This window comes from Balaenoptera physalus (assembly GCF_965194825.1).
Source record: "Balaenoptera physalus genome assembly, chromosome: 19".
In the NCBI taxonomy this organism is placed as follows: Eukaryota; Metazoa; Chordata; class Mammalia; order Artiodactyla; family Balaenopteridae; genus Balaenoptera; species Balaenoptera physalus.
In genome coordinates, this window is record NC_138900.1 from 19,301,690 (window position 1) to 19,313,960 (window position 12,271).

General features: G+C 37.6%; 1 protein-coding gene across 9 annotated transcripts in view; it reads right to left on the minus strand.

Moving 5' to 3' along the window:
• The window catches only part of ZNF507 (zinc finger protein 507), a 47,330-nt gene that overhangs the window by 19,656 nt on the left and 15,403 nt on the right, over positions 1 to 12,271 (minus strand). For 7 of the 9 annotated variants that reach the window (XM_082438527.1, XM_082438528.1, XM_082438531.1 and 4 more), the window contains one exon: positions 11,356 to 11,457. The exons of the other annotated variants lie outside the window; for them this stretch is intronic. In XM_082438527.1, coding sequence (XP_082294653.1) covers positions 11,356 to 11,457 — 102 coding nt within the window. The remainder of the gene's footprint in view (positions 1 to 11,355; positions 11,458 to 12,271) is intronic. 9 annotated transcript variants of the gene reach the window in all.

The window sequence follows — 12,271 nt, forward strand, 5'->3', positions numbered from 1 at the left end:
GCTGTCCCTGGGTATCTGCAGGGAACTGGTTCCAAGACCTCCCACAGATACCAAAATCTGAGATGCTCAAGTCCCTCATATAAAATGGTGTAGTACTATATTGCATTTGGTTGGCATATATCTTAAGTCTCTTTTAATCTGTAATAATTCTTCTTCCTTTCCCCCATCCCCCTCATGCCATTCATATGTTGAAGAAACCAGGTCATCTGCCTTCTAGAATTTCTCATATTATGAACAGCACTGATTACTTTCTGTTAGTGTTATGTTCCTGTATTCCCCACATTTTTTGTAAACTGGTAGTGAGATCTAGAAAAGGGTTCTAAACCTTAGCACTTGACAGTGGGCTAGATAATTCTTTATTGTGGGGGCTGCTCTGGGCATTGTAGGATGTTTTTAGCAGCATCACTGGCTACTAGCACCTTCTCTCCCTGTTGCGACAACCAATAATGTCTCCAGACACTGCCAAATGTCTCACCTGGTGAGAACTACTGATGTAGAGGTTTCATTAGATTCAGGGTTAGTTTTTTTCATTTCTATTTTTTTTTTTGCAAATATACTTCATGGGTACAGCTGTGTTCCCTACCACATTTTAGGAGGCACTTGGATCAGGCTGACAACACTTAAACCCAGTTAACACTCAATAAAATTTCTCACCAAAATACAGTAGGTGAATAATTCTACAAATATCTATCTATCTATCTATCTTCAAAAATATATCTCTTTCAACCCCAAAACTAGTATAAAGCTTAATGAGGAAACACCAGAATCATTCCCATTAAGCCCAAGAACAAAATAAGGATGGTCACTATCCCCACTATTAGTGTTGTGGAGCTACTAGTCAGTACAATTAGGTAATAAAAGAAAAGGCACAAATTTCATAAAGGAAAGGTTGAGAAAATTATTTGCAGATAATACAATTATATACCTGGCAATCCAACAGGAATTAAAAACTTTTACAAGTAATAAGATAATTCAATAAGTGTGTAAAGCTAACATCCTGTATAGATCAACAGCTTTCCCACGTAACAATACTGAAAGCTAGGAAAGGAAGAAAAAGATCCAAGTTATAAGAGCAATGGGAAAAAAAAAAATACATAGGAATAAGCCTAGCAGTAAGTATGCGTGTTATGTGTGTGCTTGTGTGTATGTAGGCCGTCCTTGCTGTGTATGGTTCTGATATGCATGGATTTTGGTTGCTATGGCTTAGTTAAATGAGTCGCCTAACAACACTGTTCAAATGTCAGAGTACATTAACTGTGAGTAACTGCAGAGTACAAACTTCACCGGGAACTCTTTGGTCCTCTATGAAAACAAAGGTGCTTTATGATCAGTGACTAATTATGTCGTTTCTTTCAAAGTCTGTCAGTGATTAGTCACTCACTTCTATTAAGTCACTCACTGACAGCAAAGTATGTAGTTACGTTGCCTCCTTATATCCCAGTGATAAACCCATGTAACATTTTACAAAAATGGATAATCCAAAAGAGAGAACTGGCCAAACAAAATGGAAGTACATAGAGCAAGAAACAGAAAAGTGGTAACACTGGAAGTAAAATTAGACTCAAATGTAAATGGAGTTAGAGAACAAATAGCTGACCACAGGAATGCTGACACTGCCGCCACTGAGGAAACTCTGGATATGCAGCCAGAGGATCTCCATGAAGATGAACTTAATGACATAAATAAGGAAAGTTGTTCAGGGAGGTTATGCCAGTGAAAAATTTCATATTACAGAAACTCTCGGAGATGTTTCATGATATTTAAAGAGCAAAGGATAAAACGTCTTTGAAAGTTGACCCATACTTAGAAAGGAGTATGACAACTGGCCAACGCACAGAAAAGCTGCTCACCCCGTGCTGTAACGCCTACAATGAGAAGGCAAGCACTGCGCAAACTACTCTTGAGAAGTTTCTTACAAGAAATAAAACACTTTAATTCTCAATGTTTCTAAGTTTTAAGTTACAGTGTACTAGGTTAATATTACTTTTAGTATTTTTCATTTCCCTATATAACTAACAGAAAAGAGTTTTTAATGTTTTAAGAAAAATGTTTAAAGGTAATCGAACAACTGTAATTTTCACCATTAATTAAGATGGCTTTGCATGGTTCCAGCTTGCAGAGTCATTTTTAAAGTCCCATGCTATTGCACAAACCGAGGACTATCTGTGTACTTAATACATACATATATGTGTGTGTGGATATACACACAGGCAAAACAAGAAATGTACACAATAATATACATGGAAAAAACTTTAAAGGGACAGAACAGATGACCTGAAAAAATGGAAAAGCCCATACCTTGTTTGTATCAAGTTGTTAATTCTTTCTAAATTAATCTAGAAGTTTAACATGATCCCAATACAAACAGCAACAGAATTATTTTAAGAGGAAACTATGACAAGCTGATTCTAAAGTTCATCTGTGCACGTATGTATTACCCAATCAAAACCTCAAACAAGAAACTGAACTACCCACAAAATCCACATACTTAACTTCATTTCCTTATCAGCATTTCTCCCACAGAATTTGTAATACTTTACATATATGATTGAAACAAATGATTTTTGGTGAAACATGTAAAAGAGTGGTATAACGTGTATATGCAATTAAAAAAAATGATAAACACTGGGTTCATAATACTTGCTTAAGGGAGAACATTACCTCTATCTTAAGAGCTCTTTGTGTGTTCCTCCAAGATCTCATACCTGTTCCTCCTCAAAAGAGGCATCACTTCTCTGAATTTTGTATTATATGATTTGTTTACTTTTTCTTAGTTTTACCTATATGTATCCCTAACATATTGTTTATTCACATATTTTTGAGCATATAAATAGAATCACACTTTATGTATTCTTGTGTGACTTGTTTCTTTGTCTTAGCTCAATGTTTCTGAGATTCATTCATGTTAATAGATATAGCTCATTTACCTCACAGGCTACCTGCTTTACTTTGATTTTTACCTCTGCAGTTTCTCAGTTTCCCTGATAGATGAACTATACATATAAACATTGTTTTAAATATTTACCTAGCATTTTAGTTATTGTCATTGGGAGAGTTGTTCACTTTATCTAGTTTGGTATATTGTCTAAAATGGGAGCCCCTGCTTTTGGATGTTTAGTTAAAATTGCTAAGCCAATTTCTGTCCTAACTCAACTGGTCAGCAAATGCGGTCTTTATTTAAACATTTCCCTGATTATATAATCTATTTCCCTTATACAAAAATGCAATATACAGGCAAGTTAAGTACAGATTCTAAAGAATCACTTCCATAATTTCCCAGTCTTTTTAAGGTACATACATAGATCTGAAGCAAAAGTGGAAGCATACTGCAGATTTTTAATCCTATTTTTGACAATGTTACATAGTACTTTCTCAAGTTAAAAGTTATATATTTTCAATGGGGTTTAATGTTCCACCCTATGAAAGTGTCATCACTTAATCATTCTACTATTAGTACAGAGAATGTTTTTGATCTTTTAAACATTATAAACAATCCTGTAACAAATATGTTCTATATCTATATGTATTGCTGATTATTCTGTAGGATGAAGTCCATTCCCCCCACCCCCATAATCTTTAAGAATAATAAAGAAAAAATGAACACTCATAGTTAAGATATAGAATATTACCAGTATACCTTTGAAACTCCCTGTGTGCCCCATATTGATTGCCCCCTCTTACTTTCCGAGAGGTAAGAATGTTCCTGAACTGTGGGACATTGCCATTTTTAAGGCTTTTGACCTGTCAGCATTTACTACATTAGGGAGATACCAGGTATGATGAAATAAGCACATTTAAATTAACAATGGAGGGAATTCCCTGGTGGTCCAGTGGTTAGGACTCCGCACTTTCCACTGCAGGGGGCACGGGTTTAATCCTGGTTGGGGAACTAAGATTCCGCAAGCTGTGTGGCATGGCCAAAAATAAAAATTAAAATAAATAAATAAATAATGGATATTTATAGAAGTAGTGAATCACATATTCCAGAAGTAAACACTCAAATTATTTTTAGAATAGTGTGTGGAGGACAAGTACACCTTAGAGTTTTTGAGAAAAGCTAAAATTTATGGTGAAATATTATGCATGGTCAGAAATGCTCTTTTCTAACAATTCAATGTAATCTATGAGCTAACCTAGAATCTACCACTTTCATTAGCCTTCCTAAGTAAACAATGCATATAGATGAAGCTTTTTACTTTCCAAATTTCTCTCTCTCATTCTATTGGACAAAGACTTATTTCTGTAAAATTTGCTGTTAATCAATATCCCTTAATATGAAGGCCTTAAAATTTTTTTTTAAGGAGAGGAAAGGAGAGATAAAGCAAGAGCAGTGTGCTGAACAACTAAGTCCTAATTCTATGAGTACCTACCTTAGCCTGGTACAAAGGTTATTCTGAAGGGACACTTATAATGGTGAATATTCATTAAAAGATCTAAGTATGAAAAAAAAAAGTAGGAACAATCTGATAAGGGTAAGCATTTACTAAAATGATTTTTAACTGATTAGAGAAGGGATACTATAAGAGAACCTCAACTTCGAAGTTATGTAAAGGTGGCTTAAAATATATTTTTACTCCCTTTTTAAGAATATATTTCCGTTAGCTAAAATATTATTTTCTCATTTTCATTCCTTCTCCACTTTTCCTATACAATTCCATGGAGCAAACCAAATTCTCTTAGTTAAAAAAAAATTAGAACAAACCACTATTATACTACTATCTTGTTTTATTCACTTTGCTGCACTTATTTTCTGAAATTATAGTTTACTTTTTTATTATCTATATTCTTTCATGAAGGTGTAAATTCCATGACCACGTGTTTTGTTGAGTCAGAAAAAGAACAGGAAGTCAATGTAGAAACCTGTGATATTGTGATTTACAATAATATATATTTGGTCTTAGTCCCAGTTCTTGGCACAGGGCTCCTATAACCCTTGGAATTGCCTAAGTGATGAGAGCAGTAAAGTCTTTTGTTATGTTAATGAGGTGACTTTTGGAAAGCTCCTAGGTAAACTAAGGACTGGGGCTGACTGCCAGAGGAACCAACCATGTGATGAGAGGGTAGGAACTTTGAGTCCAGAGGAGAGACTGGAGATGGAGTTCAACCATCAAGGCCGATGATTTAATCAATGGTGCTTATGTAATGAAGTCTCCATAAAAACCTAAAGGATGGTTCAGAGAGCTTCCGGGCTGGTGAACACATGGAAGGGCTGGCAGAGTGGCATGTCCAGAGAGGGCATGGAAGTTCCACCTCTCCAGAGTTTGCCCTCTGTACGTCTTCATCCGGCTGTACATCTGTATCCTTTATAATATCCTCTCTAGCAAATTAATCAAACCTGAGGAGGGAGTCACGAGAACCTCATTTACAGTGGATTTAAAACCTGATTTACAGTCAGCCAGTCAGAAGCACAGGTAACAACCTAGACTTGTGATTGGCATCTGAAGTAACGGCAGTCTTGTGGGACTGAACCCTTAACTGGTGGGATCTGATACTATCTCCAGGTAGAAAAGTGTCAGAACTGAATTAAATTTGCAGAACACTCAGCTAATATCTGATGAGAATTGAGTTGCTTGGTGGTGTGGAAAACATCTGACATCGGAAAACCCAAGGTTTCTCAATCTGGCTAAAAAAACGACTGAATTTTTCTACAGGCTTTCTCCCATCGATAAAGGGTCAGTTACTTTAATCCCAGAACCCCACAGAGATAAGGATGTGGTTAAACTACCCTATTTCCCTGGCCTGGGGCCTTACTTGGACATTACTCCAGGTCTGATTCAATTAGGAACAACTGTTTTGAGAGGTCAGGCAGAGGAAAGCAGAACGTGGATGTCCTGCAATATTCGAGGTGTGACTTGAACATACATGAAAAGACTGCAGTAGAAATTTTGCAGTAGGGTTTGTCTTACCACATTCAATTAGTTTTCTATGCTTTTAAAGGAATAAATAACTAAGGCCCAGAGAAGCAGCCACTTCAAATTTTGTGATGAACCCAAGAACTCTTTATGCCACTGAGAAAAACAAACTCCTTTAGTTCATTCCTTCCAAACAAAACATATTTTTCCCCTCCAAATTAAACTATCAGCTAAACTGTTTTCCTTAAGACAAACTGAAGTTTTTCAAAGACTTGAGATTTTCCCCAAGCCAACACAATTGACTAACTATTCAACATGCCTTCCGATTAAAAGAGATTTAAGAAGTCTGCAAGTATGGTGGAAGTGATAGTATGTGACTTCCAAGGGTAGGTCATAAAAGGTAATACAGCTTTTGCCTACTTCTTACCTAAGCATTCACTTTTGGAACTAGCACACCTGGAAAGTCCACGTGGAGAAATCATGTACGTGTTCCAGCTGAGGCCCCAGCCGACAGCCAGCATCAACCCCCAGACTGGTGAGGGAGCCTTCAGATGCCTGCAGCCCCAGCCGTCTCAATCACCTCCAGTCTTCAAGCCTTCCCTCCCGAGCCCCAGACCTCACGGAGCAGACACAAGCCACCCCTATAGTGCCCTTTCTGAATTCCTGACCCACAGAATCCCTGAGCAAAATAAAAAAGCTGTTGTTTCACACCACTAAGTTGGAGGTGGTTTGGCATGCAGCAGCAGTATGGCCCACAGAGTTCTCTCTGGCCAAGCAGGTACAGGCAGAGCAGCATAGCTGACAGGAGCAAGGGTTTAAGCCCTGGCTCTTCCACTTCTGAGACCATGGAAAATTGTTCAGTCCTTCCAGCCTCTGTTTCCATATCTACAACACTGGGGTAGTAATATTCCTAAGTACTGGGCTGTCATGAGGATTAAGTGAGCTGACACATATTGAGTACTTAGCACATTGCCTGGTCTATGAAAAATGTTCTAAAAAAATGTTAGCTATTATTATTACTGTTTGTAATATATTTATATTTATATAAAGACCAGACTTTTTACAATGACTGACCACACACAGGAGGCAACACTGTCATTCCAAATGTCATTTCCATTGCTTAAAACCTTTCTGGATTTTATTTTTTTTGATGTGGACCATTTTTTAAAGTCCTTATTGAATTTGTTACAATATTGCTTCTGTTTTATGTTTTGGTTTTTCGGCTGCAAGGCACGTGGGATCTTAGTTCCCTGACCAGGGCTCGATCCCGCACCCCCTGCACTGGAAGGCAAAGTCTTAACCACTGGACCACCAGGGAAGTCCCTGGATTTTTTTTTTTTTTTTTAAAGATTTTTCTTTTACTTTTTGTGTCATATTAGAAAATCAGGGTCACTAACACATAAGCACACAGGTTTTTTGACCCAGTTGATGTGAATCCCTTAAAATCAGGGTCATTATTTTATAAGCACACATTTTTACCCCTCCCTTCATCATCTACCTTACTCACAAGGCTATTTAGAAAAATCAGCATCAACTTCAGAGTATAAAGACATAGAAGCCCTAACTACAAAGAAAAAGATTAATAAATTTGATTACATTAAAACTAGAAATCTCTGTTCTTCAAAAGACACCACTGAGAGTAGAAAGGCAAGCCACAGTTTAGAAGATATGTGCAATATACATAATAAACAAAAAAACTTGTATTCAGAACACATAAAGAACTGCTGCAAATCGGTCAGTAAAAGGCAGACCACCCAATAAAGAAATGTGCAATTAACAAATGAAAAGATGCTCAACCTCATAAATCATCAAGAAATGCAAATGAGAACCACAACATACACACCTACCCGAATGATCAAAATTCAAGACTGATAATACAAAGTGTTGATGAGGGTATGAACTGGTACAACCACTGTAAATTGGTATAACCATTTTGGATAACTATTGACAATATCCACCAAACCTGAACATAGCACACCCTATTTACCCACATATTACACTCCTAGGTATAAACCAATGGAAAAGGAACCATTTCATATATGCACCAAAACATATGTAAAAGAATATTCAAAATGGTGTTATTCACAATGGGGGAACATCTGGCAATAATCCAAATATCCATCAGTAGTACAATAAAAAAATAAATTGTGGTATAATCTTACAATGGAATACTACACAGTAATAAAAAGGAATGCATTAGTTCTACACTGAATTACACAATGATGTTGAGTGAAAGAAGCTAGAAATAGGGACTTCCCTGGTGGAGCAGTGGTTAAGAATCTGCCTGCCAATGCAGGGGACACGAGTTCGATCCCTGGTCCGGGAAGATCCCACATGTCACGGAGCAACTAAGCCCATGCGCTACAACTACTGAGCCCACATGCTGCAACTACTGAAGCCCACGAGCCGCAACTACTGAAGCCCACGAGCCACAACTACTGAAGCCCACTCGCCTAGAGCCCGTGCGCCGCCACAAGAGAAGCCACCGCAATGAGAAGCCCGTGCGCTGCAATGAAGAGTAGCCCCCGCTCACCACAACTAGAGAAGGTCTGCATGCATCAACGAAGACTCAACATAGCCAAAAATAAAATAAATTCATAAAAAAAAAGAAGGTAGACATAAAAGAATATGTACTGTATGGTTTCATTTATATTAAGTTCACAAACAGGCAAAACTAATTTATGATGTTAGAAGTCAAGATGGTGATTACCTGGTGGGGAATAGGGGCAAGTTAGTGAGTGGAAGGGCCAAGAAGAGGGTGCGGCTGAGGAATTGGCAATGGTTTATTTCTTGGTCTGAGGAGTTAAAAGGATGGGTTTACTTTGTGACCATTCATCAAGCTGTATGCTTTTAATTTATGCATCAAACTGTATGTTTTTAACTTACACAATTTTCACGATATATACTGCTGTAAGTTATAAAGTCTATTTCAAAATTTTAAAGAGAGACAGAGACTTATCAATCAAATGCAATGTTTAGACCTCCTAATATAAACAAAATAACCCTAAAAGGATACTTTTGAAACATTTAAGGAAATATTGGGTATTTTTGGACTGGGTATTAAAATAGGATTTGTATTAAAAAATCAACATACGTATCTGGGTAGCTCTTCTACTTAAGGAAGAATATTACTACATATTTATTTTCAAAATATAATAAACTTATAGAACCAGAGCCATTTTATAGATTAAAAAAACTGAGGTATACAGATAATTACTAGTCATTTACTGAGTACCTATTATGTGCCAGGTAGTGTGCTGAGTACTTCAGTCCAAAGACCATGTACTTCCCTCTGTCATGTTGTCCCTCCTACCCTCCGCCTCGCCAAGTACTTTTGGAACCTAAGTACCAATACAATTATGTTTCTAAGGGAAAATGGGTTCAATGCCACATAATCAGGAGGAAACTTGGGAACCTGAGGAAAACGTTTTGTTGTCCCATCTTCCATCTCTAGCCAGTCATTCACAAAGGTGGTATTGGGGGAAGGAAAGCAGGGGGAACTCTAGTACTGCAATATTAAACTAAACCGAAGACAATCCAATACTTGAAAATTCTGAATGGACCTTTTAGTAACTTTTGGGGTCAGTGTTATAAATATCAAGTATAACAGTAACTGGTATGTGGTTTACTCAGAATGTTCCATAATAAAGCAATGAAAAACAAAGTCTGCTGCATTTGGTAGGACTGGGATGGGAATGATGCCTTTTTCATCTTTCCCTGTCCTAACATGGGAATGAAAAACAGCTCTCTTCCTTCTGCAATGAGGACAGGGTTTCTGAGATGACCTCATGACTTCATGAGCAGAAGAAAGGAACCAGGCCCTTCAATGCTCCAAGTAACATGCTCGGTGCTTAATACATACAATCTCATTCAATCCTCCCCCAAATTTATGAGCTGGGCAGTATTCTCACCAGGTTCATATGGGAAAGGAGGTTTAGCTTAGAATAACATCCCCAGGGTCACCCGGTTGGGCAGAGGTGGTGTATGGTCCAGGCCTGAGACTAGAGCACAAGTGCTCCCCAAGACGCTGAGTTGCCTTGCAAGGCAGTCAACACAGCATGGGGACCTCAGCTGTGACAGTATTTCTGCCTGGGTACAGCATCTCTCTTGTTAAAAAAAACAAAAAAAACTAATAAGCTTCCTGTCTAGGAACAGAATTACTCTGTTTCCCAAATGATGAGAGGCCAACGTTTTTTGTGTGTATGGTTAGACAATGAATCGGTGAGAAGGGATAAGGATAAAAACTGGGCCCAATGACTATTAGACAGCTACCATTTATGGGGTGCTTATTATGTGCCAGGATCTTACATATGGTGTTTAATTTAGTCCTTACAACAGTCCTGTAAAGCAGGTATCTTAATTATCCTCATTTTAGAAATGACAAGGCCAAGCATAGAGAATTGAGACAGTTTGCCCAAGGGGACAAATGCCATAAGTCAGAGAGCTCAGATTCAGTCCCAGGACTATGTGCTCCCAGGGCTCTGATACATGAAGCTATACTGCCCAGATCACACGAATGGGCTCAGTGAAGGACCAGAATGGCAACATAAAAGCAAAGGCAAGAGAAAAGAATAGTTATCAATACTGCAGAAAGTCTATTACATAACAGGCACGTTAAACACACACAATCAACCTGTTCTGCCCTCATGCAAAGACTACACGTGGTGTAGCGAAGCACTCTCACTCTATAAGAAATTGATCACTGCTACTTGTGAGCACGTTTCTTTACAAAAAGTAGGGAATCAGAAATGCACAGGGTAGGCACCCTGAGAAAACAAGTCTCAACTCTGACCATAAGTGTACTAGGCAGCAGAACTGAGTGAAGCACAAATGAAATAAGCCAGGAAAACTACTGTGATTAAATTAGATATCAAGAACGCTGTGCTTCCTAGCTAACTAAGCTTAAGGCAAACAGTATGTGACAATGAAGAGAAAGTCCCAGAAACATACTGGAATAGAACATGTTAATCCATAATGCTGTGTAGACTGCAAATCCCACGAAGACAAAGAAGTATAAGTATTTAAAGTATTTAAAGAAGGTTAAAAGAAGAGTCACAAGATTTGAAGGTTGGAAAATAAGTCTTACATGAAAGGTAATAATTACATGGAGGGGTTGGTATGACAACATTTTTTCTAAGGCACTCAGGCCAAACCCAGTGAGACAGTGTGAACAAATCTGGAAAATAACATACTGAGACTTCTCTGATGTAACAGGAAGAAGATTCTCACAGGATGTTGCCCACTGGAAGGAAGGCCCTAGGACAACTTGCAACCAATCCTATGAGTGTGAATATTTTAAGAACATGAGAAAACATAATCCCTAAAATAGCAAAAGCTATCAAAATGAGTCTTTTAGCTTAAGACTAATCTATTCAGGTAGACATGAAACTCTCTTCTACAGAACCAGAATCAATCATTAACCTCTTTCATAAATTTATCATAATTGTATATTTGAGAGTTTACTTGTTCATTGTCTAAAGTTTCAAGATGGCAGGGGTGATACCTTTTTTCTTTTTTCTTTTTGTCCTCTGTGAAATCTGGGCCACCGTCAGGATGGGATGATACCTTTTTATTGGGACTACAGTCTAAGAGTCTAACACAGCCCCTGGAACATAATATTTGCTCAATAAATATTTCTCAGTGAATTTCAACGAACAGTCTAGTTCTAGACCCAGAGAATGTTATCTTATTCTTGCTTGGATTACACGGTATGTCATTAAATTTAAGAACAGACACCTGAAATATAAAGATAAGGCTTTCTCCTCATATCAGATGAACTAGTGTCCTCCATTTCCATCATGCTCTCCTAAATATTTCCTAGTGTAAATGATAAATGATACATGTTAAATACTACCTAGCACTCTTCATCTACAATGTATGGCACTGAGCTATTGTTAATAATGGTTAATGGCCTTAATTATACTCAGGGGAAAAAATCTTTCTTAGCAATCCCAGTTTTAAAAATATTTGAAATAAAAATAGAGACAATGACACAACATCAAACACCTTCCATGGAGCTACAAAACTTTTTGCAAAGAGATACACTGCTTGCAAAGTGATTATAAATAAGTTTGCTAGTTAGCAAATTAAATGTGTATTAAATATTTAAAACCATATACATATATATATAGAGAGAGCCACACTATGGGATCAAACAATGGAATTTTAAGGCATAGTCTGTCAGGTTTTCATTTAGATATTAATACAGTAACTTTCCCACAGTGACCTGTGTCATACCTATAAAACCTGGGGAGAGTGTTAAAACACGAATCAAGTTTTGTTAAGGCGTTAAAAGAGCTCATGCCACTGCCTAGCACTCACTATTGGTCATAGTGACTGGCTTAACTCTGAGTGGAAGCTTGATGTTCCCTCACAGCTGCAAGTAGAACAAATTGCTCTGTGACAGCTAGACACACTAT